The sequence below is a fragment of the Lichenostomus cassidix genome, chromosome 10 (assembly GCF_008360975.1).
Source record: "Lichenostomus cassidix isolate B80296 chromosome 10, HeHo_3.0, whole genome shotgun sequence".
NCBI lineage: Eukaryota > Metazoa > Chordata > Aves > Passeriformes > Meliphagidae > Lichenostomus > Lichenostomus cassidix.
Window position 1 is genome coordinate 16,229,812 of NC_139491.1, and position 26,638 is coordinate 16,256,449.

At 40.6% G+C, this 26,638-nt stretch overlaps 1 protein-coding gene and 1 long non-coding RNA gene across 3 annotated transcripts in view; one reads left to right on the forward strand and one right to left on the reverse strand.

Annotated features, from left to right (window-relative positions):
- Positions 1 to 5,333, reverse strand: part of VPS13C (vacuolar protein sorting 13 homolog C) — a 74,099-nt gene extending 68,766 nt beyond the window's left edge. The window contains exons 1-5 of one of the 2 annotated variants that reach the window (XM_085070850.1): positions 5,111 to 5,323; positions 3,708 to 3,751; positions 2,641 to 2,683; positions 1,793 to 1,888; positions 964 to 1,065 (exon numbers count right to left, since the gene is read on the reverse strand). In XM_085070850.1, coding sequence (XP_084926976.1) covers positions 964 to 1,065; positions 1,793 to 1,888; positions 2,641 to 2,683; positions 3,708 to 3,751; positions 5,111 to 5,210 — 385 coding nt within the window. In that variant the 5' untranslated portion in view covers positions 5,211 to 5,323. Of the gene's footprint in view, positions 1 to 963; positions 1,066 to 1,792; positions 1,889 to 2,640; positions 2,684 to 3,707; positions 3,752 to 5,110 lie in introns of both variants that reach the window. The other variant, XM_085070851.1, reaches the window with a different exon arrangement.
- A 71-nt stretch (positions 5,334 to 5,404) lies between these two features.
- Positions 5,405 to 18,502, forward strand: LOC146432821 (uncharacterized). Its single transcript, XR_014854337.1, has 3 exons — positions 5,405 to 6,992; positions 10,872 to 10,984; positions 17,097 to 18,502. It is a non-coding gene; the product is annotated as an uncharacterized LOC146432821 (long non-coding RNA).
- Positions 18,503 to 26,638: the final 8,136 nt, after the last annotated feature.

Genomic DNA, 26,638 nt, shown 5'->3' on the forward strand with positions numbered 1-26,638 from the left:
TATCCTTCTTCCAAGTGTTGAAAGCATCATTTCATTCTCACTTAATTTTCCACGAGCTGCAGCATTACAAGTATCCTAGAAATACATCTTAAAAACCATTACACAGGCCAACAAGCAGGTCCCAATTCAGACAAAAACTTCAGTGACAACTTTTTCCACTAACACATGCAGTTACCTGTCATTGGTTCTGAGTTTGGTTTCTGTCCAAACAAGCCTAACTGATACCATAATTTTATTAAGGGTATTGGTTATGAGAATACAAGCAAACAACAGCAAAAAAAAAATCACCATCACAAATCAAGTTAACTGGACTTGAATGATCAATTTTAACCTATAATTGAGAGCTTAACACTTTTTAAGACCTAGAGCAGAAGTTTTAGTTTCCTATGTCCATGCTCAATTGTTTTTTGTGTCGGGAATTACTTCCTGCTCACAAGAGTTTCATTTCTCAAGCCAGTCCAAACTCAGTACATCATAAAGGCACAGCAGAAACTGAAACAAAAGCATTATCATTGCTGTAAAAATTTACAAGCCTTACCATTCCCCTTAAAGATTCCTTTCAGCAAAGAACAACCTACCACATGCACCTCTAAAACACACAGTTAAACATCTATTATCCAGGTGCTAAAGCAAAATAACGTTACCCTCACGCAATGCACCTTCTATTGTACTACATGGTTTTATTCCCCTAGAGCACCAAGGGAAAAAAATAATAAAAAATATATACCAGATGATCAAATTCCCATTTCCCATTAAGCTAACTGGATAAATGAATTATAAACAAACAAATAACATTTTTTTCAAGGTTTAGAGTAAGAAGGCTTTTCAAGGCACTGTAGTAAGATTAGTTAAACACTTGAAAAAACAAAATTTATTTAAGTCAATAACAAATCAGGACTTTTCTTTCATAGCACAGCCTAAGTCCTCAAATTCCAATGGAGATCTGCATTATTAACTCAGTACCTTTTTCTGCCGCTTTCTGCAAGGCTTCCTCAATTCTTGCCAGTTCCTTTTGTTTATTATCCTGCAAGTACTTTTCTTCCTTTTCTGCATCATATTTAACACCTGTAAGCAAAGTTGGGACAGCCTTAATCCTAAATCTCATGTTATATAAATGCATTATCAAGCAATGCACACCATATATAACATCATGTTTCTCTCCTTGTTTGAGAGAAAGGTTACTCTAGGTTTCATTACTGACTACCGCAGCCAGCCTCCAAAATTGTTGTTTTTACACAAACATGCATTAATTCACAGGAAAATCTTTCTGTGGATATTCAGACCCTGAAGTGGGGTCTGTGCAGTATAAAACTGGTTTTTAAGTTCTACTACACATGTATTTGATGCTCTAGGAACTTGCAAGTTTTCTCATCATATCAGAGGTTCTGATTTCAGAGAAAACTCACAAAGTTCTCTGACCCTTGTCCCTCTCCCTACAAACAGCACAAATGGAATTATTACCTTTGTCTGTTATCATTTAGAAGCAGATAAACAGCTAAAGATCTGCACCACACCACAAAGCTGGATTCAGGATGAGCACGTTTTGGAGGAAACTTGGCTGTTGAATTGAACTTGGAATTGGTACAACCAAGGACCTCCACAAAAGCAACAGGTGCTGTTTTCTCCCACCCTTCTTCCACTAACTTACCAGTATTTATCTAGAAATTTCCCTGAGGGAGCAGAATGTGAAAATGGTGGCTTACATGAACTACATGAAATACACTCATATACATGGGTAGCCTTAGATATTTTTCTCTTCCATTATTTAACTGTTGCTGAAGAGTTTACATACTTGCTCCAGGAACTATCAGAAGATACAAGCCTTCTAGAGTTGCAACAACTGCCTCCCCATAGAGATTCTTCCAAGGAATCTTCAGAGTAAGTTTATCTAAACAGAACAGATACAGTTACATCAAAACAAAAATCTCCACTTCCAAAGAACACCTCAGGCATTAAAGAGCACTAGTCCCATACCTGGAAGGCTTAAACACCTTAGAAGGTAAGGAGAAACCCTGTGGGCATTAACATTTTATTAAGCCCTTGAAGTGATAAAATATATGCAGAGGAGACATAAGCCATAGTTTTAAGCAAAAAGTTGCAGTCTAACTCATAATACTTCAAATCAAAACCTGAGATCACGACTGAAGTTCAATTCACTGGGAGGAACATGATTTTCCCAGGGAAGAAGAAGCAAAAATACAATACATATATATCTCCTACAAATGTTTCATGTGAAAAAGTAATGCTGACTACCAGGGAAAGGAATTTAAAAAAAAAATCTAAGAGCTCCTAAACATTTGGCATATTTGTCCATTCCAGCAATTTAACTTAAATTCTTTGAGGTCCCTGTCAGTCCTTTAAAGAAAAACACATATTCTGTCCATACTGAACAGCTCCCTTGATCATGCATGCACCCAGGAAGAACCTCTCAGACGTGTTTTTCATACCAGCCTGCAAAGTTACACAAACAGGACTTGCCAGATAACATTCACTGCAGTCATGTTGAATTTCTATGCTGGTTCCAACAGTGAGTATAACTACACTTAAGAAAGCTTGATAAAAGAAATTCAGGGGCAGGACTGACCATAAAGCCTGTACTAAAATTTCCATTTCCATACTTGTATTGGAACTAAAACTTACCTATCTGACCAACTTTTATTCTAAAAGGTACATCCAGTTCACTCTGCAAATTAAAAAAATAAAGCATTACACAGAGGAAGTAGTAGAAATCAAATAAATAAATTTTAATTACATTTGCAAAGTACTGTATTTACATACAGAAATTAAAAGCTACTTCTTTTCTAGTGGAAAATGCCAGAAGGAAAACAAAAACAACCCAGACAGCAGCAGCAGACAGGCAAACTAGGGGGAAAAAGAGAAAAATTGGACCATATCATATTCCTTTGATCCCTTCTTTTTGAAGAAAGTGTAGGCTGCTTCTCTAAAAGTGGTGTTTTCTACTGACTTTCCTCTAATTACTTTTGCATGGAAATCTAACACATTGCAGATGTAAGGCTGTCAGAACCATCCTTTGGTTTATGTTTTTGACTAGGTCTTGGCACACTCTCAGACTGGTCACTCACACACATGACTATGCATTTTTCTACATCAAAACTGCTGGAGTCTAAATCAATCCTATAAGAAGGAAAGGCGTGTGCAAAGCAACACTTCCTTCCTGTCTTATCTACTACAATATGAAGATATTTGTAACAATAGATTTGAAGTACAACAAAGCTATCAGAAATGGATGAATTGGGGAAGTAACATATGAAACTTTAGAATAATGAAGAGAAGCCAATGATTAGGTCATACAAAGATCCAATGTGTTTTCAATGCACAGGAGAGTAACAGTTCTCTTTAGGGAAGTTTGAAACACACTCAATATTGGAGCAAGATTCTCTCAGTGGTACAGATGTTCATTAGCCAAATTAAAGAACATGAAAATCAGCCAAGTAATTTGTTTTTCCAGACAAGAGTATGGGAACTTACTGCAAGTTACTTCTTGTTTTTCAACCACAGTTTCTTTTCTTTCGCTGTCCCAGCAACATGAGCAAAATTAGAAGCAGTTAACCAAGAACTTACGTCCCATGACCAGTAAAAAAGAACACTCCTTTTGTGAGACTACAGTGAGCAACATTTTATCCTACCTCTCAGCCTTTAGATCCATAAAAACATAAAAACAATTTTGAAGTTATTAGGATACTTACTAATGCATTCTCCTTTATCTGTAAATTGTCAAGTGCCACATTACCTGTTTAGAAGAGAGAAGTACAGAAAAAAATGACTGCAAGTATTATTTATGTTGGAATAAGGAACACAATCACAACTCTCCTGAGTACTTATAAATAAAACCTGAAAACCTTATTCCAGTTACAGAATAGCACAATGATTTGTAATTTGTAAGAGCCACTAAACACAGGTTATAGACCTAAAATTTCAGTTGGAACAGATGACAAAAACATCACCAACTTAGATGTCTACATGTTTCTACTCTATTAAATACACCCACAATAATAGGAAGTCTTTCTTATAATTCACTTAGCTGGGAATGACGATGACAGTTCTATCAACATAGGGTAGACTTGGAAAATGGTGCCTTGTTTTTCATGATTTCACGTAATAGAAAATCATGAATCAGAGCCACAAAACCACATGCCTGCTTTCACAAACATATTAACTTTTTTTTCCTGACGCAGGCAACATAATGGGATTTCTAAATGAAACACTGGAACAAAATTATACCCGAGAAAAGCCTATATAATATACCTCTTAGTGCTTTAATGCCAGATTCCTTAGAGCTATATTCCATTTGAAGTGTACGTATTAATATTGCATAAATGTTAAAATACGTACAACCATGACAAGAGCAAAAATAAGGTGATGACCTACCTATGGAAGGCACCTAAACCAGCCAGCTTCCCTAAGCACTACTTCAGCTGGTGTTTTGCATGACTACGGGGCAGCGAACTGAAATGTTTTGATACGTTCACCGAGAACATCTACTCCACGTTACTGCGCTGTCCCGTGGTTAACAGGCTTTATTTACACCGCTAACTCCAAGACACGGCTCCCGACGCTCCTCACCAGCTGCACGGGCACCCAGCGCTCCCGCCGCCGGGGCACTGCGCCATGAGCCCGCCCACACACCCAACAGCACCCTCGTGCTTCCCCCCAGCACCCGAGACAAGAACAGCAGAATAAACAGGGGCTTTATCGATGCCGGCGGTTTCCTGCCTCCGAGCGCTGCGGGGCCAGCGCCGGGCGCCCGTGCCCGCCCCGCAGCCCGGCCCGAGGGAAGGGGTGTGAGGGACCGCGGGCACTCAACCACCCACGGCCCTCCAGGGGAGCGGGGACGTCTGCGGCCGCACTGACCGGCCGGCCCTCACCGAGGGCCACACACCGAGCAGCCCTCACCGAGGGCCGCGGCCCCGGAACTCGCCCGCTGCTCACAGGGGGCCGCAAATCCGCCGCCCGCCCCTCAGAGGGGTCGGCGGTCCCATGGCCCGCGCAGCCCTCACAGGGGAACCGCAGCCAGCCAGACCCGCTCCCCGTCCCCGCTGACTCCGGCGGCCCGGCGGACACGGGGCGGCAGAGGGAAGGGGCTCCTTACCCCCCCATATGCCCAGCTTGAGCTGAGACTTGTTCAGGTTCTCCACATAGTCGCCCAGGAAGCGGTTCAGCAGATCCGCCACCACCGACTCCAGCACCATGGCGTAGGCGGCCCCTCAGCCGCGGCCGCCGGCTGGGAGGGGAGCGGAGCGGAGCGGAGCGCAGGGGAGGGGGCGGCGAGCGCGGCGTGACCCAGCGCGGGCGCGCCCCCGGCAGTCAGCTGACGGGGCGGGGCGTGGCCCGGCGCCTGCCGGGGTGCGGAGGCGGGGGGCGTGGGGAGGGCTCGGAGGGGCGGCGGTGCCGGCACGGACGGACCCCGGGCCGAGACGGGGGAGCCCGGGCCGGCCGCTGCCGCTTGAAGCCGCGGGGCCGAACGAACGGGCGGGGCGGGGAAGGGCGGGCGCGGCAGCACAGGGCGCCCCCGTGCGGCGCGGGTTCGCCACTGCAGTGCGGCCGCAGACGCGGCGCTTCGGGGAGTGAAGAGACCGCGTGAGGGAGTAGCAGCCGCGGGCACCTCCTGACACCGGCACCGCGCCCCGGCTCCTCGCCCGCGGGCACCTCCTGTCACCGGCACCGCGCCCCGGCTCCTCGCCCGCGGGCACCGTCCCGGCACCGGCACCGCGCCCCGGCTCCTCACCTGTGCGCGCCGTCCCGACACCGGCAGCATCCCCTCAGCGGCACGGCGCCCCGGCTGCTCAGCAGCCCCGCAGAGCCGTGTGGGTCGGACCACAGGCCGGCGGCAGTGCGGGGAAGGCGCCCAGCCCGGCGGCCCTCAGCTCCCCTCAGGCGCTTCCCGCCAAAAGCCGCTCCGGTACCGCCCGCTCTCCCGTGTGGGACCTGTCGTGCTCATAGCGTCCCGCGGCAAATTGTTCCCCTCAGTTCACCTGGGATTGACAGAACCTGGCTTGTGCTTGCAGTGCCTAAGAAAACTATTTATTATTTAAAAACTTTAAACTGTTAACCTAGCAGTTCAGGAAGCTCACGGAGGAAGGGAACACAAGTGACAAAAAATCACCAATCCTAGATTTTCTTAGAGGTAATAGCCCTGCAGAGGAAGTAGGTAAGAATATGGTACTCCGTGTGGTGAACCTGCAGGTAGCAATGTCAACAAATGTTTAAATCTCTGGGTACTAATCTCAAACTGGTTCTGTAAAGTCATTCTGAACTCGTAGGAGCTCAATTATTCATGGAAGCACAGCACTTGTTAGCTCAAAATGGCACATTCAGCCTAAAAATGTATCCCAGAGAACAGAAATCAATATTAGCAATAGGATTCAACCTGGAAAGTATGTGAAAATACATCAACACCACATAAATATAATCGCTGTGAGAAAAATACTGCTTTAAACAGCATTCAAATATATTGTGGAGCTTAGTGCAAGAGGTTACAAAACCACAAATAGCTGAAGGAGAAGAATTAAGTTTGACTAAGGAAAGATCCATCAGCAATTGTTACTATTCTGGTTCTGTTACAGCCTGTATTGCAGGCTTGCAAGCTCCCTCTTGCTGCAGTTGAGGTAAATCCAGAGAGCTTTGCTAGGAACACTTTTGGCTTTATTTGAATTGTGGACATTCACCCTCATCTAAATACATGTGTCAAATGCATTTTCAGTTTATCAAACCATATGTGGTAAACCACAGAGTGCAGTCCAGAGCAAGCAAGCAGCACAAAAGGTTTTATCACCTTTTCACAGTGTTAAGAGGCAAATGCTGCACTTGTACCTCAATTACTATACATATATACATGTATATGCCTACATTTATGTTCAATTTATTTCTTCACTTTTTTTGTACAGTGTTAGCTGTTCCCATCATTGGGAAGAGGTATTGGAAAAAAACATGTCAGGAAACTGTGAATAGAGCTCCTGCTGCCATTCTAATAGGTAATGAATTTTCATTTGTGATTTTTTAAATGAAGTTTTGAAAGATTTTAATTTCTGTATATAAAACCACAGCTGAATAACTAACGCTTAAGCAAAAGTACTGGCTAATCAGGGCCAGTTCATGCACTTAGTGGATGGCAATTTAAGGACAGTTGTGTAAATCAATGGTAGTAAATATTCTGTGTAACCATTATACAATAGAGCCAGGATGATATATCTATTTTCTACTTCGTTTCTCATAATGGTGATAATTTCTGCATAGTAAAAATAAATCAAAGAAAGTTAATCACAACTACAAAGGGTGTTGAAAACCACAAAAATAGTATGTGATTAAATAATATCCTGATTGACTAAAGTATTGTTCTAAAGAACTTAAAGAACTCTGTGAATTTATAAAATCATCTTGTTTGAGGAAATGGCCTCAAGTTGCCCCAGAGGAGGTCTTGGTTTGATATTAGGAAAAATTTCTTCACCTAAGGGTTATGCAGAATTGGAATAGGCTGCCCAGGGAAGTGGTGGAGTATCCATCCCTGGAGGTATTCAAAATACCTGTAGATGTGGCTCTTAGGGAGTGGTTTAGTGGTGGCCTGGGCAGTGCAGGGCAAAAGGTTTGACTCCATCTTAAAGGTCCTTTCCAACCTAAATGGTTCTATGCTTTCCTAGAAAACATAAGTATATGATGTAGTGGATCAAAGAATTGCTCCTGGAGGAATTTGATTTGACCTGGAAAAGAACACCAGCCAGTCACATTTGTATCAGATATTCCATTTCAGTAAATCCTACATCGATTTTAAAAAGTAAAAGGAAAAATAAACAGAATTAAGAATGGAAAACCTGTGCACATGGCAGTTTTAATAGGTATTTTATCAACCATACGTGTGGTTTAAGTAGTGCAATACTACTTTAAAACAAAGACACATGGTTTTGCACCTCTATTACCAACAATTCTTCATTAATCTGCCTGAGCCTCCCCTGCAGATAGAATACCACTCAAAAATGACATCAATGCAGCTCTGTATGTTGGTAGGTACCATTCCTTGTGTGTTCTCAATGAGAAAGGTAAACAGTCCAAAATGGGATGGAGGGGAGGGAAACAACCCCAAAACCCCCTCATCCACAGTTACATGACGTGTGAATTTTGTATCTAGGAGAACAGATCCAGGACAAACAGAAATATTGATATTTGCTTACCATTCATTGAATACACAGATAATGTTCATTCGCCCTGAGGAAAACCCCAGGCATTCTACTCAATTTTTCTTAATGATTGGTTTGAAAAATATGAATAGAATAATTAGTTTTATTCAGCTGAATGTCATTTAAAAAATCTTCATTGATGTATAAAGGCTTTTTTTGTATTATTGTAGCACCTTCTTAAATAAGAGGATCAGATGATTCCATCACTGCACTAATTTACTAAAAAGAAAATATAAATGCAACATTGTGACATTTAACTTTGGGGGTTTGCTATTTTATGTGGCAAGATTTGATCAAACTTCTTAAGGAAACCTTTACCAAAAATATGGAGCCTAAAAAAAGACAAGAAGTCTGCATTGCAATTATCAGTTAAAGCTCCAGTTTTATGAATAACTGCAACAACAAATATTTGTTTAGAGTTGCCTGTTGCACAATCTTGCAAGCATAAATAAATAATAGTCACAACAGTCCTAATGTTAATCTGAGGTGGTTACCTAGGTTGATAGCTCAATAGCCAAGCTTTCTTCTCCTCTTTTACTGCATTAATATTATAAAATCTCAGCTCCTACCATCTGACTGTTGGCAAGTGAACAGATGGCAAATTTTATCCACTGTACCTCACTAGACAGAAAGTATGCCTATTAGCAGTTGGGAAATCAGCCAGGTAATGTTGCATCAACTCTCATCACAGAGTCGACAGAGATAAGAGGACTTTGTGTGGACTTAGATCAGGTTGCCAAAAGCCAAAAGTGTTTGGGCAACTTCTGAAATACTCCAAAAACCAGTTATGGCACAGCCTCTCTGAGCAGCCAGTTCCTTGTCAACTCTGATTATGAGGGATGCTTCATTCCTTCCAGCTACTGAGGATTTCCCTTGTCACAGCTTTGGATTGCTACAGTCTCAGAAGTAACTATATACTTAAAGCACATATTTTTTGGACCTAACAGATGGAAAAAATCAATATTCATGATCTTGCCATTTTTCCTTTTCTAAATAAAAGTTTTGTATGGTGTAGAAATAGTAGTATTTGCTACTGGATTTAGGCTTAATTCTCTTTTTATTTTAAATTTTTGTTAAAATTCATTTTTCACTGTTTTTAATCTTGTTTCTAAGTAATGCACAGGAGATTTCATTAGCACTAAATACACTTGTAGACAAGAAGTGAAAACAAAAAGTGCTTAAACAATTACATCAAGTACTAAAATAAACACCGAAATTACATGACAAGAACTAGAGTAGCAGAATAGTTTAAAAACTGCTAAAAATTAAGATAATTCTTAGAAATTTTTGCAGCACTTAATCTTATTAGCAGTAAGAAAACCCAACAGATTAAGATAAATTAAGATGTCTGATGCACTAAGAAGATGCCAGCACATGGCAATCTGCTTTCCCTTTTCCCTTGTGACAGCTGGAGAGTCTCAGTTCTCAGTGGAGAAGAACTGACATCTGCAAAAAGCTGTGATCCTATTTCACTGTGTGTCCTTTCTCTCTGTGATCAAACAATTAAATATAAAAGACTTGCCATGCACAAATATGTAAGAACTAAATGATATGCAAATGGAAGCCTGTCTTATTCATAAAAATAACTTCAGTCGTCTGCAGAAACCCCAGTTCTGTTTCTCAGAATAATTTTTAGCCAGATATGTTGTCTAAATCCAAGCACAATGATTACATTTTTCTCCTATAAAAATGCCACATCGGTTTCTAAATAAATAACAAAACATGTACCCTTTCCTATCATCCTCCAAGACAAACCTTGCATAAAATCATCCTCACGGGCTTCTAGAAACAAACATTCAGAGAAATCTAGATTTAAAAAGTGGAATTCCTACTGACCTTTGTTAAACGCCTAGATCCAAAGATGTTTACAGCTTTCATGTGATTAGAAAAAACAAGGACAGCAAAGTGCAAATACCACATGGTATGAAATAATGCTGCATCCACAGATGAGGACAGCTCCATGGCCAATCTGACTGTGACAGGTGGTTTTCAAGGGAATTTGAAGAATCATTTCCTTTATTTACTGCACCTTATCTGCATCTAAGAGATTTATTATAGAATCTGCATTTCTGCATGAAATTTCTAAGCCAAGAGGCTTAGTCTATCTTATCAGTATTGATCACATGCATGTCATACCAGCTGAGGTTTGGAATATAAATTACATTGCTGTATTTTATCCTGAGCCAGGGAATCTTCAAAAAACAGCTAAGCTGTATCATAAGAAGAATCAAACTTAATTTTTATGAGGGCTTTATTTGACAGAACTTCTGAGAATCATAGCTTTTTGCTTCAGTGATTATGCTGTGAAGATGAAAAAGCCACTAGTTATGCAGAAAATTGGTTGAAATAAAAACGTGTTTATTTTAATGAATATGCTGCCTTTAAGTGGGGAAGGAAGCAATAGCAGTCCAGTCTGGACCAAACACATTCATCTTAAATCATAAGTGTAATTTCATTCCTGGATAAGAACTTGAATTTGTTTGTTGTGAAAGAACACACAAATGTCTATTAATCCAAAGCCAAGCCATTTGCCTTCCTAAAAATTTCAGTTCTTAGCACTTTCACTTGGACTTTGGACTCCTCAAGCAAAACCCATTAAGTCATAAATGAGCGAATTATAGAACCTTCTGAGCCGCTTTTTAATTCAAATATGTTCTTTTTCTTCTTCAACCTCTTGCACAGTGGCTGGGTGCTTCAAGGGATGCAACATCTGCTATTCAAAGCTGAATTCATGCAGGCTTCTCCTCAGTGGGTCACGCCTTCACCAGACCCTGCAAGGCCACTCTCAGGAGAGGGTAAGTTGCTGGGTTTGGGGATACATCTTTCCACACACCTCAGCAAGACTGCAAAGGCTGGGGGTTACTGGAATCTCTCATTATAGAGAAACATAGTCTCTATGTTGCCACTTAATTGTTGAAATTAATTTTCATATGAGGAACTAACTTTCCAATGGCATTTTTAAAGCTTATCTAAATTCAGAGTTTATTGTATTTCAATCGAAGATAAGTACACTTACCATTCCAACTTTATTGTTTTATATGCATAATCTGGGTATTTATTACACCAGGATTCTCACATAAGAAGTAGGTATGTGTAGCCAAATGTAAGTAGCAAGTTATTAGTTATTCCACAAGTGAGACACTGGAAGGTCACAACATATATTTGAATACTGTACTTCAACTCACACACATAATATCTGCCTTTAAATTCTTTATTCTTTCGTTCTTTTCAACTGATAAGAGGTACTAAGCAGCTCAAGCCTGATGTTAAGAGCAAAAGTGTGCCTCCAATTTCACTCCTATATTTGGCCTTCCAATCTTCCCTGGAACTTGAGTATTCTTTGGCTTTCTCTAACATTCAGATACTTAAAGCTGTAGCCAAGAGTTGCAACTTTTGTCCCCACAGGCAATGTGACAGTGCAACACTGCCACCACCCAAACAGCAGATTCATGTAAATATTGATACTGCTCTAGTGAAATCCTGGCTTCACTTTCATTGGAGCCTCTAATAGTGATAGTTCATAACATGGTTGTAGATGCCAAGTTTGACACTCAGATTGTGCTCAACCCATGGTTTTCAAGGCTGTAATACAACTGTGCCAAATGAGAAAGCAGCACTGGAATGTTATGGTCACCTTCTGAGCAGAAAGGCTCCTTATTATTGCTCTCCTACAAATCAGTGCCACGTCCTTTTCCTTGTCCTTCACTTGATATTTTATGAATAAAAAGCTTTCTATAAAAACAGAGAGGAAGATGTGCCAAAGAATCAAGTTCTTTGGCAACATCCTACTCAGGTTGATTTTTTGACAGTTCTAGCTGTATCCCAGTCTTTGTGACCTCTTAGGTACAAAGTGGGTTGTCCCCACAGCCTCTTGCACGCTGCTTAGAAAGCAGTAAAGGCAACCTGGCCTAGACTATATGTTAACTCTTTGTAGAAAATAGTGGAAAACACAAACCCTTAATTTTCAGCATATTCCACAGCCCTAATGCCAATATTCAATAATGAAGCTGTTTATAGATTAGCCTGATTTCAGAAGCTTGCCTTTCTCATGAAACATTAACCCTCTGCACAGTCAGCATACGTGACTTGGAAAGGCTGAAGCCTATGGATACGAACTGTATTCTAAGTTGCTGTCCATATTGCAAGCTGTCCCTTATCAGGAGGAAGCCATTTAATAATACCTAATAAAATAATAGCTTGACAACTACCTTTTACAGGTCATTGGGTTTTTTAAGTGAAAGGTTGTACTTGGCAGATGAGAAAGAAATTAGGAGCCTCTGCTTACCATGTTTCTACATCTTTATTTTTGACAGCAGTGAACAAAATGTATTTTTTTCTGGTGTTACTAAAAAAAAGAAGTACTCTGTTAAATAATAAACATGTACCTGAATTAGGCACTCACATGTGGTGCCACAGGAGTCCGTGCAAATCAGATTATTTGAATGAAAAATATCTTGGTTTATGCATTAAAGAAAACAAAGTAGTAATCCTGAACTACAGACACACGTCAAGTTGCCTGTCACCTTACACATTATACCAAATCCTAGTCACATAAAGGGGTTAACTGCATGGACATAGGGATCCATCTGGATTCCACTGCTAGATCAGAAACCACTCATGTTCAAACCTTTCTTTAGTTTAATCTCAGTTTAAAAATCCTTTAAAATACCAAACTAAATGTTTTTGATCCAGCTGAGAGCTCTAAATAATAGTCTCCAAGACATCTTCTAGCCTGCCTGTCCATGCTGCCCTTATTCAACTTACTCCCCTCTGTATAATACCACATTCTGACCTGGGTAGATACCCAGGTGTTTTGTCCCAACATGAAGCATTTCTCCTACAGACAGTCTGTGTCATTTCAATTTTTATTTTCTCTCCACTAAAATGCACAGGATAAGATCTACACAGAATTAAAATTAATAATAATAGAACAGACACTCCTCACTCTAAAAATCAAGGGCTGCCAAACATGGAAGATAGCTCCTGATCCTCTAGAAGAAGCTGAAGTCAGTGTGGAGATGCACAGCCTCCAAGTAAAACTCAGCTTGCAAGCTAGCAAACTCTCTGGTGAGACAGTACTCTCCTATGAGGATCAATGCAGCTGGGCATGCCTAAGGGTACAATTGCCCACAAAACACAAAATCCATGCAGTTTGTCTGTGTTCACTTCATGAGAACAGGGAGCACAACAAACACTTGCCATTACAGCAACCAGCAGAGCAGATTCTATATTCAGCATTGTAGCATGGCAGCACAAGAATAACAGGGGAGCTGTGACTGTGTTGTTGAAATTGTCTGCTCTGCAGTGAGATTTCTTCCTTGTAGAGGCTCTGGGACCTGTGAAACTGATAGTGAGCTGCTCTTGGAAAATTCCATGGAATAAAAGTGGGTGCATGAGGTTTTTGTGTACTAAGTACAGAGCCGGTCAGTGTAACATCTTTGGCGAGCTGCATTTTGTGGGACCCTACTTCTGAAACTTGTCACCAGCATGAAAGGAGCCCACCCCTAGTCTCTGTCAGAGTTCGGAACAATCCTTCCACTGTACTAAACTCCATAGGAACATTCTGTGTGCATTTCTGCCATTAAAATGGTCACCTCTGAAGATGACACTACTTCTCTTGAGACCAAGAAAAATATTTGAAGTCAGTGAAATAATGATTTCTATGACACAACAATTTGACCAATAACCGCATTGAATTTTAGTGACTTTGAGAATATACAATTTTGAGAAAAGCCACTTTAAATTATAACACTCTCCAAGGCAGAGATATCAAGAAGTAAAAAAAAAAAATGTCCTTTGACTCTGAAGCATTTAAGGTACAGTCACTGAAGTGTCCTGTCAGTCACATTCTTAACCTTTAGCTGGGGTTTGTCGATATAAGGATCGTCCGAGAGAATCACCATCGCCTGATTTCCCATTTCATTTTAACAAGATGATCTGCAGGAACAGATGTATTTCTTACCTAATGCCCTCAGTCAGCTGCTTTTACCACCGAGGTAAAAGTTATGCAGGAAGGAAAACACTGAGCAGATGGGTGTGTTTACAAGGGAGTTAAACTGTGTGCAGAAGCACCACTATTTCTGGGAATCAGTGTAGTCAGGAAAGGATAAAAGCATATCATAATTAATAAAGGCATCAGTCAATGCAATCATATAGGGGGTTTTCAGGCTGTGACTGGAAAAAAAGGTTTTTCCAATTTTTGTCTTCCATAGTTAATGCTAATAAGCTGTATAGAAATAGATTTTTTCACTTAAAAAATATTTTGTATAACACTAGCTTTTACTGAATATGTAAAAAGCACTAAGAATATGTAACCACAGAATGTTAGACTGGGATTTAAATAGATCAAACTCCAAAATACAACACATTTACATACTGTAAAGACATGGCAATTTAGAAAGGTACATTTATAGCAGTTTAGATTTGTACTTTTTTAGTAATAGAAAATGTGTTCAGATTACACAGAAACTCAAAAACTTCAGTGGACACAGAAGAATAATCTTGAAAAATACATTTGGCACATAAATTATTACGTGTTCTCAGATGAACTAAAAATAAAAAAAAAAGAATATTTCCAGTTACTTAACCTAAAATAGCTGGATTCTTCCTGAGATTTTCTTTTGTAGCACAGAGGGATGAAGACCAGTTTTAAGATTTCCCGCTTGAAGAAGACTGAGCCCCATAGATTGTGTCCAAAGTGCACAATTAACTTGACTGTCAGCCAGTTCAGAAGATCAGACAGTACTGGCATGTGGAGACAGTCCATAATTAGCTGAAAAGGAAACCTCAGCTCATAATCCTGTTGTTTAAATTGAGATCAAAACAGAGTGATCTGCAAGTTGGCCATATTGACCTACTGTTGCTAGCCCTGGAGCAGGTCCAGAGATGAACCTTTATGCAAAACCCTTGTCAAGCTTTGTGCTCATACAGGTAAAGGCAACAAATAATGAAGGAAGGTAAACAATAGCTCTGCAACTGCAATGAGATTTTCAGGAGAAAGTGTTGAAGCAGAAAACAGCAAAGGCCCTGCTCAGATCTCTATAGTTCCTTAAGCCTGGCTAAAGAGGCTTTATCCTCTCTTGGAGGCAATACCCTTTGTCCAGTGAGCCCTGGCCCTGGCAATCCCAGGTTGCTGAAGTCCTCTGTTACAGACAGGCCTTTACCAACGGGAAACAACTCTCATTTCAAACACCTGATGCAATATTAACAAATAGCAATTCTTCTCTTTGTTGGGCACACACTTTGATTACACACTGTACTAACTTTATGACTTCATAAAGTAGTGAACACATGATCTAATCTGAACTGTCATTTTGGTTTGATTATAATATTACTCATTTTAAGCTTATAGTAGTTGAGCCTATGTTATGTGCTTCTTGTGATGCCAATATTTACCCTTATCATTTAAAATAATAAAATATGAAAAAGCACACAGAACTAGATTATGCCTTCATATTTGACAGCCCTTTGCAAGTTTCTCATGAAACACAAGTTAGGACTTCTAAAAACAAAGACCTTCATTAAAGTAGGTCACCCCTTGTCAAGAAAGAAGAATTCAAATTTATCCACTAGCATGATCAGAGGACCAGTGAACATATTTTACAGGAGAACAATAGAAGAGCTTGGCTAGCAAACTGAAGGATGATAGGAAGACAGCTTAGTTCTTATGGCTCCCTTTTTGGGGGGAAGTTAATTCTAAAACCAGAGCTTATGCTCTTCTCAATTTTTATGATATTGGTCTGATTTTTATTCTGGAAAATGTTTCTTTACTTTTACAAGGCTCCCATTCCTGTTTAGCCACACCACTTTCTTTGTGATTTGCTCTTTCTGAAAATGCATTACATAGCAGTGCATACATCCAAGCCTTTGATAAGGGTTCTTTAAATCCTCTCTGCACAGCTTAAATTAAATTTCCTTTCAGAAGGCACTTCATTTGTCTTCTTTTATATAATACTGTAGTGAATCATGTTTTCCTTCCTCCAAGGTTGGTATTTGAGCACATGATGATCTTTACTGCAAATCACAACTATTCATTCACTGTTATGTATCTTGCACACTGGTCAGGAGTTTGTCAGGACTGATCTCCCATGCTGTGGGTCTTTGGCTACTTGATGAACCAAACAATTACCCTGCCTTGTGTCCCAGCATGGCATTTTCTCAATATGTCCAGGCAGCTTGAGTTTCTCAGTCTCACATCCGTTATAATTTCATGGTCACCATTTGGGGTTTATGACAGATGATTTTACTTCATCTGCTCTTGCTTCAAGCACAGCATTTCAATTCATAGATTTTCAGTGCTGTCATATACTTAGCAATAAAAGAAATAAAAAATAAATTACACATAGGAAAAAAAAACAAAACAGAAGCAAAAAGAAATCACAAGAGTTATCAATTTTTATAACATAAGACTAGAGTTTTAAATATCTGGCAGAGACTTCTTACATGCTCATCAATCCTTAACAGGCTTGTAACATCCTCTGGTTGCCTTTTCTTCACTGTGAGCTCAAATTTGTCCTTAAATTGCAGTGCTTAGCCATGAAAATTTTCTGTTCTCTGCTCCATCAGGAATGCTGGATGAGCACTTTCCTGGAAGATGCTTATGAATGACTCTTTTTCTAGTGCAAACTGAAACTGTCCAGTACCAGGGTGGTTCTTTTAGATCCTGATAAATAGGTCTTGTCTCAATATTAGACAATTGAGAGAATTAATTCTTTTCTTCACTAATGATGCTCCAAAATGGTTTCCCTGCTGTCTTACCTAATCCAAGCTATGGGCTCTTAGCTCTGTGCCAGCACAGAGCGTGTGCCAGATTTCCCACAACAACCAACCTGCTCAGCACACAGTCACAAGATACATAGAGTTTATGGCAGCACCTCCTCTGTTACCTTTCTCCTCCTTTTGTTTCAGATCTCTGTAATCTGAGGTTCTGTTTTGAGGAACAGCAGCAAAATCCTCACTCAGACTTCCGAGAAAATTGCCGAATTGTGAGCAAGAGCTGTGAGACCATATGTCATCTGGGGCTGGACAAAATGACAAAGATAATCTTACAGACAAAGCAAGATGGTTGAGATGGAGAATGTCGCTTCCTGGAAAGACATAAAGCCCTAAATCAAAAACAGGGATTTGAGGATGGCAGCTCTGAGGGTGAGCCTGTAACAGGGAGCAAGGGAACACTGGTTTTCCCCTGTTGCTGTCAGGTCCTTGCCAGCTCTCCTTAGCCTGGGAACTTGTCACTCTCAACTATGTGCATAAGGCAACAAAGAACTGCTTTGTAACTTAAGAGCATGTGTATCCTGTTTGCACCACCTCTTGCTACACACTCAGTTGACAAGGCCAAATAACAGAGAAGAAAGGACAACTCCAGTATGGCACAGCTGCCAGCATGGCCAGGATGCCTCACAAGGTGTCTTTCCCTGAATGATGGTTCATACTCTGCATACAAGCAAGGAAAATCTTGGTGCTTTGTTACATGCAGACAGATTGCCACTAGATAGAAAAAGCAAAATCTGTTCACTTGCAGCAAATGTTGGGAGGGGGGAAACCAAACCACAAAACAAATACAAATTACAAAATAAACACCTCATCATCATTCACATCTTCTTCTATCTGAGTTTCAAGATTTATAGCCTACCAGTTTATCAAGGCCACTGCCAAGACCTTCATTCCTCATAGGTGGCAGTACAGAACATGGAAGCCCAGAGCAGGAATCCTATTGATGCTCAGCAGACGCAAGGTTGCAATGAGAGCTGCTGTTTTGAAGTATGATACAACTTTTCAAAGAGGAGTACTCTAATTTTTTTTTTCTTTATCTGTAAAGATCCTTATTTACCTGTGTGACTGTGGAAAGTTTGTTGCATTTATCCACAAGCCAAACGGAAGTAGAGATTAGTCTTTACTGTCAGACAGAATCTGAATCATTGCCTAAACCAACACAAACCAACTACTCTATAATCTCTCAGTAAATTAGTTTTACCTTTTTGGAACAGGAGGAAATGCCAGTAAGCTTAAAAACAGGAAGCTGAAAATAAGGTACTGGCAAAATTATATCATTTGTTTAACACAGTAGGGAGTAAAATTCAAGAAATACAGGTGGCCATAAGGTAATCGTTTTTCTTTCACTTTGTTCCATTATTTGAATTTGAGAAATTCTTAAATGAATGCATGTAACCTGCAGACATTCACTGCTAACCAGCAGTGTTCATCAGGTTTCCTCTGACTCCAAGTGACTACCTGAGCTGCCTTCCCCCATCATCCCCTGCCCTTTGACCAACCATTTCCCACTCACAACATCCTTCAGAAATAACTTGGGAAGATTCTGCTCCAGCAAATATCTGGATGCTTCCTGTGACGGGAGCAATCGTGTTAATATTATTCTTTTGAAATAGATTGTTTTAAAACTTAACTTTCAGAAAATACACATTAAAAATAAATTCTGTTAACCTGAGATATTTTATCCTCAAAACCAAAAACTGGTTCTGCTGCTTGAGAAACTGCTGCTCTTGTTGGTTTTCTTACCTTGACAAGTGCAGCTACAGTCCCTCCCAAATCTCCACTGCTTCACCTCTTCTGCTAGTATGACTCTCTTCCCTCATTTGTCTTCTCAGAGGCACAGTTCCATGAGCTGTTTTCCTGCTGAGTCCTTGGCCAGCTGGGCTGGTCCCCCCCCAGCCACCACTGTCTTCCCAGTGTCATTACCCACTCCTGCAGAGGGCTGCCATGTCCTGCCAGCTCCCTGAGGTGACCCCTCCCTCCTCTTGGTCTTCACTCCTCCTTCTTATCATGCATCCATTATGTTCTAGCACAGGATCAATGTAAGTACAAAAAATACAAGCTCTGTGCTGGGCCCAGAGCAGCTTTGATGGGCAAAGTCTGACTCTGTTTGCATGCATGGGCTCAATCAGGCTTAATTACTCTTTAGAGTTCATGCACACACAGCTTGATCAGAAACAAGAAAAATTAAACCATTTTCTCACTAAAATACGGTCTGAGGTTAACATCCAGGCTAGAAAACATGAGACCAAAAACTTGTGATTAGACCAAGTTACCAATAACTGAAATCCAGCTCCAATGACAAGAAGTATCAAGCAACCTAAATAATCAGATTTACAAGCTACAATTGTAACCAGCTTCCTAATGTATCCGGTACCTGTTCATTACCTCTACTTCCCTGAAGCCATTTTTTAATGGAAGTTACAAAAATAATCTGTTTCCATAGGTTATTTTTACACAGCTGTTTAGAGCATGATACATTCAGCTGGTGAAAGGATGTTAAATCAGCTTCACAAATATTTAATCAAGCACAACTTTGCTCCTCTCTTTCTGTAAAGACAAATAGCTGTGCTTCGTGGTTACTGTAGTTACATCTTACTGAAGAAGCATCCAGGCTGTTCTCCCTTTGGGTTTGAGGCTTCCTTCCTAGAGCTCTGGGTCAGCTAAAATGCTAACTAGAGCTTTTTAGAGAGAAAATCTACTATTGCCAGGATACTTCACTGGCTTTGTGAAAGTGTGCATATGGGTTTTCGGGGGTTTACAGTGAAGTGCTGTTTGGGTTAGATTTTTGGGGAGTTTGGGGAATTTTGGAGTCATGGGGTTTTTTGCGGGGGGTTGGTTGTGATGTGGGGGTTTTGGAAGTTTGATTTTTACAGATTACTATCCACAAGTGCTGAAATAATAACTCTGTAAAGTTCATTTCTATTATAATATATTCACTTAAATGAATGGTCAGAATTTATGTAATGAGATATACAGCTGTCCCTCTTTCTTTCCCAGAAATACAGTGGGTTTTTTTAATTCCAGCAATGAATTCCACTCAAAGAATGATAATTAGTCGTGGTTTAGGTTGTATGTATCAATGTTCAGGCTTAATTAGATTGTTGAATATGGCTGTCTGGGTATTTGCATGAGAGGGACTGAAAAGGAGCTCTCTGCTCCAACAGACAGTGGTGTTCTAGCATGGAGGCAGTTTCACTGCTGAGCAGTGCCAGCCCTGCAATGCTGAACATGTGCCAGACTTGGAAATACAAGGGACCTTGTTCTGTTTCAACCTCAGCCTTGTCCAGCATCATGCAGAGACACTTGGAGGCCTTTCAAGAATGTGTGTCACAAGCCCTGCTAGTGCAGATATGAAAAACAGCACAGCTACTACACAGCTCTGTGTTGTATGAAAGCTACTCCCCTGCATGTTTAGAGAGTTGCTACTGAACAATGAAAGGACATTTGAAAACATCTCTTTCTAAAGATACTAGTAGAATGAATGTTTTCCCACAACTAAATTGAAGTGAACAATACAATAGAAGAAGTGGTAAAGATGGAATTTGCTTTTGGAGAGTACCAAGGAAGGAGAAAAGATAAACAGCATCTAAGAGACATGATATGTGTGTTAAACTGTTCCTGTTTACTTCACTAAACCTAGCTACACCTGTTCTTCTGTGTCACTTCAGAAGCCACAGTCAACAACTCCTACGTAGATCACAAGGGGCTGGATACCCTCTTGGCTGAATTGCAGCCATACAAATCCATCCTCAGGGCCAAAACATTACCTGCAGCAGACATGTGACTGAAAATAACTGGAAATGAGATAGGTAAGTAAAACACTGACGAGTTAATACAGGAAAAGGTGATAAAAATAGCCTAGAATTCCTCAGGCTGCAAAACACATCAGACAATAGAATAGACTTGTAAAATCATTGGTGACAAAAGACAGTGAGTAGGGAACAATTGCTCAGTGTTTCTTCCATTGAAAGACCTGCAGATTATCAAATGAAGATAGTAACTAGCTCAAAAGAAGGGAAGACACTTTTTCACATCGTGCACAGATAAAGTACAAAGCAATTTGCTGAAGGAATGGATGTTTATATTAATTCCAAAAACTCTGCAAAAAAATCTTAAAGGAGAAACCTGTCTGGCACTTTTGAACACAGCTAAATAGGCTGCAGATCATAAAACCCCAAAGCAGCCTCAGCTCTGTAGTCTGGGCTGTGTCACCTGAGCTGCTCTCACGCTCCTCTGCCTGTCACTATTGCAATATCCTGCCTCAACACAGTACTACAGTACAAGAGCTTTGGGTTTCACCAGGTGTGTAGCTATTCCTGTTTTGTGTTATTCACCTGCAGGACTATGAACCTGACAGCAGCATTTGTGGGTAATATGGTGAGCAGAGCACAGCACCACTGTGTGCTTGGACTCCCTATAAGGCAAGTTCACTTGCCTGTGTTTTGAGCCCACCACATCTATAGAGACAGAGGGACAAGTTTCTTCCTACTGCTGTTTATTTATCGTAATTTGCTCAAACATGGACTTTCACCATTGAAACACAGCAGCATGAATATGCAAATAGTAAATTCCTGTCAAAAAGTAATTTAGCAAGACGCCAGGTACCTTATCTCCCCTCTTCAGTTGCATCATAACTTATCACAGTTGACATTTCAGTAAGGCTGTAGTAGCAGATCCAAATTTGAACATTCATTGGGAGAAGATGCAATACAGCAGCTTTGATGTCAACAGAATGTCAGTCTCTGTCGACTTCGTTCTGACTGAACTTAATTGCAGGAACTGCATTAATAGTCAACATAAGCCATCTGTTTAAACATGTGTGTTTTGAAAAGAACTGCCATGTACAATAAACATGCTCAATTGTTATGACTCACATATCTGTTCATGTGAAATGAGGATTCGGCAATTTCCCTGACAAAAACATTCAATTGCAGGTTAAAAGTATTTTTATATTGAGTTCATTTGTTTTCATGGCAGGTCCAGTGATCTGACAGTTTTAAGGCAGTCTGGGAAGTATGTTCATTGCAGAGCTGATGAACCAAACTGTTTGGCCAATCCTCCCTCAAGAACCTGTTGGGTAAGTCCAAGCTACACCAAGAAACATCAACAGCTCCCAGCATTGAGTGGCTGACAGGTACATAGTTACAGTTGCAAAGTGCTCTCCAAAACATTTGTCCAGGGTGCCCATGGAGGCTGGCTCCTGTGTCCCACGGGTGAAGCTGGGGTTCATTCCAAAACAAACCAAGTAAGCCTGGTGGTACTGGCAGCCTGGCTGGGTGCTATCTGTAACCACCAGGGGCTCGTGAATAGGATAAGCATTCACCTTGATTAAAGATTGTCCTGATCCCTGATAGTGCATGGTGGGGGAAGCTGTTACTGCCTGCTTTACAGGCCAAAGCTGCTTCAAGCAGCTGACACACACCTGAGCAATTATGTGGGAAAAGTTGGAAATATGCAACCTCCCATTTTATCTGTCAGACTGACTAGGAAAAAGAGACTTTCAGTCCTTTGTTCTGTCTTGAAACTAACAGTTGATATGCACTTACAAGAGTAAAACAACCTGCCATTAGCTATCACTTGTGGTGTCATTTCTAAGTAAGCTTTGTTAAATTAATCATTGCAATGCACTGGTGCCTGGACTTATTCAGCAGCAGCATAAATTATAAATCTGCTTTCATACACACTGAGCAGGGACAGAGTCTGGCTGTGTGCTTCCCTCTCACGTGTACAGAGTAGAATTCTGTTACATTATTGACAACACTTACTGGTGCTTGTATAGAGAGACTCAGAAACTGGAAAGGGTGGGGGAAAGGAGGGAGGAAAAAAGCCCATATGGTCAAGATACATCATGAATTAGAAAATCCAAAATCGTTCTTCACCCGGTTAGTTTGACTTCATTCTGGCCTCGCTCTTTTGTTTTATTTTTACCCCTAGAACCATTATAAGCTCCTGGGAGATATAAATAGGTATCTTATTTCCTAATCCATTCTATTGCACAAACTACTTGTTCCAATGAGGTGCAATGCTTCATTAAATTAGGAGGTCAATAATTGCATTTTATGATGTACTTTAGTATCACCAGTTTCCTCATGAAATGTCTTCTGCTTCATATACCTGAGCAAGTCCTGCTCTGTCAGTGGATTTTGTTAAAGTTTATATTGCAGTAACATTGAAGTGGATGTGGTGCAGAAGAAAACTGTAGAACTAGGGTTCTATGTGGTGTACTGGATTGCTCCTTTCCCCTTGCATCCTATTATGTCTCCTTTTGTAGTTTCCAGAAATTCTGGTAGCACAGGCCTGTGTTAACCATGGGTGTGTATATTCAAGATCATGGTAAAAAGAATTTACTCTTCTGATGTATTCTGGGAAAAAACTTCTCTTCAGCATTGCTGTATCACATGTATGATAATACATGTTTATCTAGCAAATGGTTTTGCAAACAGGGTTCAGGGTCATTCTTCAGAAAAACATTAAACAACTCCTGTTTTCACTTTTAAACTGAGGTCAGTCTGGGTGATGCATTTGGAATTACGTACTGCAAATCTTTTCATCCTTTGACTTGACATCCTTTAGTCCTGCAGACTGTGCAATCAAAAGTCTTGTTAATTTAGGTGTAATGAGCAGAGGTATGGATCATGACTGGATCCCTTATTGTGCACTGGTAATCTATCAAAGAAGCAAGACTTCAGCCTTGCCAAATTATTTTTGTCAATATACTTTTCAGCTTTTAACTCTTGCTTAGTTTTCTGATGCCTGATGACATTACAACTCACATGGGTATCAAAAGTTTTTAACTTGGCACTTATGACATTCTGAGATTCCCTTGGCATGTAATGAAAACAGGATCAGAACACAGATATTTGTAGTAGGTTTTAAAAAAGCCAAAATGGGCGAGACATATTACCACATTTCTGGTATTTGCAAAACATATAAGCAAAGCACAGAAAAGTCATCTTCTGTGTTTGAAAGATGAAAGTGAATAAAGGAACAAAGGTGTGATTTGAGGAAGCAAAGATGGAGCCAAATTCTTCTCAGTGCAACCAGAATGAACAAGAGGAAATGGGCACTGAATGAAAATGGGAAATTCCATTTAAACAAAAGATGACACAGGAGAAGGAAGAGGAAAAAAATGCCTCTTTTTTCCTCTGAGGGTGGGGAAGCACTAGAACAGGGTGCCCAGAGAGGTTGTAGTCTCCATCCTTCAAAGATGCTCAAAATCCAACTGAACATGATCCTGAGCAGGCTGCTGTAGCTGACCCTGCTTTCAGCAAGGGGCTGGACATGGGGATCTCTGGGTCCCTGCCAGCATCGATTTTTCCAAGATTCTGAAGCTGACAAAAAGTCATGTGCCAAAGCCATAACAAGGACTGTTTTCCTTTAGAAAAAATAGTTCTTATCAGGCAGAAGTGAAATATGAGTGGTACTCAGTCTTCAAATAGTATTTCTTTACAACACAAACACTGAGTGGAAATATAAATAAGGGGAGCAGATTAGTTCCATACTGGTAGTGCTAGCCTGCATTTAGGTTTACTACCTTATCAGTTTTTCTCCAGTAACTTTCCTGAGAACATGCTGCATTTTGACCTTTACAAAAGTCCTACGGATTAAATCTCCCTTTGTTTTTGTTCATATTCATGCAATTCTCAAGTGCTCTGCTCGTCTCCTCTGCCCATGTAGTAAGTTCCAAGGGTGACAAATCATTCCTGTCAGCTGGACATGTTTGTTGTTCCGTAACTTCCACCCAGTCCCAATCCTGAAACAACCTCAACTCATTCATTCCTAGCAAGATATCTTCAAAACAGATGGCTAAAAAAAGTCACATACAGAAATATTCCAACTGGCTTCCATACCTCTTTATCTACATTTACTAGATGTGTCTGTTCCTTTCCAATAGATCTATTTAGGACAAGTCTTAGGAAACACACTATTGAATTAGATTTGTGCTTAGGATTTATGCAGACTTGAAAAATGTTCAGTGTTCCCAGTGGGTTAAGAATAGCTCTCAGTTTGATCAGTGTTTTCATACTAATGGTTTTGTTTCAGATTCCTCTGGATTATACCAGAGGAAATACCCCAGCAAACATTCTGCTAAAAAGACAGCTGGGTTAAAAAGCAACAAAGCTGTAGGATAGTTTTGTGACCTTTTCGAAGAGAAATCAGAAGTTTTATCTTAAAAATGCAAAATTATTTCTCAGGTGCACTGTGCTGTCTGTCAGGGCACAGCATTAATCACCTACCTGAGGAGAAAGGTGGATATTTTCTCTTACAGAACCCCACCTGACAATGCCCTCACTCCCTACCCAGCCATCCTCCATCACTGGTGGAGCACACGTGGCACACAAACAACACTTAGGGCTCTAGAGAATTTTTCCTATCCATTAGAAATCATCTGTGGAGGTTTGACTCTCCTCCTTCCCCCACAGACCAGCTGATCCAAGACTGCACAGCTGAATTACTGTCTTGAATCAGCTTTGACAGCAGCTAATTAGGGGTGTGAAAGTCAGCATTTACCACTGCAGTCACTTTTTCACTGTTTGTGACATTGCTTTTGCCAACACTCAGCGTGAGCTATTTGCCTTTAACAAGCTTAACTGGGTGATCCCCCTTCTCCACGACTTCAACTCCATCTTTAGTGTCAGCTTCAGCACAGCAGTCCCTGCAGGCTGGGCAGCAGGTCGTGCTGAGCCTGTCTAACACCAAAGCTTTGTCATGCTGTTAAAGTGCATGCAGGAGCAGTGCTGGAGCCTGTGGCTCAGCTGAAGTTCTGCCATCCAGCACTGCAAAAGGCAGCTGTGCCCAATGCCCAACTCCTGCAAAATGCAAGGGTTGGGATCTCAACAGAAAGCAATTCTGGCAGGTACAGCTCTGCTATAGGCACTGGGCTGCCAGAAAGGATCCAGCAACATGTCTTACAACTAGGGTATCTTCTACAATCATAATTACATAAATAAAATAATCTGGTGGAATCACAGAAACCTTAGAGACAAGCTGAAGTTGGCTCTGGGATTTCAAGGCATCTGTTACTGCTATTATATTTACTGGTACGGTAAAGTCAGGTTTATTGCTCACTGGAAACAGCCAGTGGTTAGCACAGGAAGATTTGACAAAAAAAACAAAAAAAATTCACCCCACCAAAACCAGAACAAAGATTGGAGTTAAAGGGTTTCACCTTCTGGAACAGTGCACTTTCATAAAGGGCTTATAGAAATTATCCCAAATATTCATACAATGCCATACTAAGCTACTTCATCTCATCCTTCACCTCTGGGCATGAGCAAATGAGCACCTTTAGTATAAGCCTCTTACCTGAGTGACATTTCTCAATGTCTTTCTCACCTCTTAAGACAGGGAAGAGCTCTTCTTTACAGGCAACTGAGGAACATGGCCATATGAAATCCACAGCACATAGGGATGCAAGCATCACAAAACTAAAATTGCGTGACCTCCTCTAATTCACAGCAACAGTTTAAACAGACAGGCTGCGACTTGCTTCCCTATAAGTGCTTCTTCATCATGGCAATGTAATGAAGACACAATTATGTCTGGTCTTCCCACTAAAAAGAAGCAACTCTAAGGTTTTTCAGAGGACATCCTTTCATCTTGTGCTCCTTCAAATGTTTCCTTTGCACTGAAGAGGCTGAGAAAGGTAAGTAGAAAAGCCATTTAGATTTAACAGA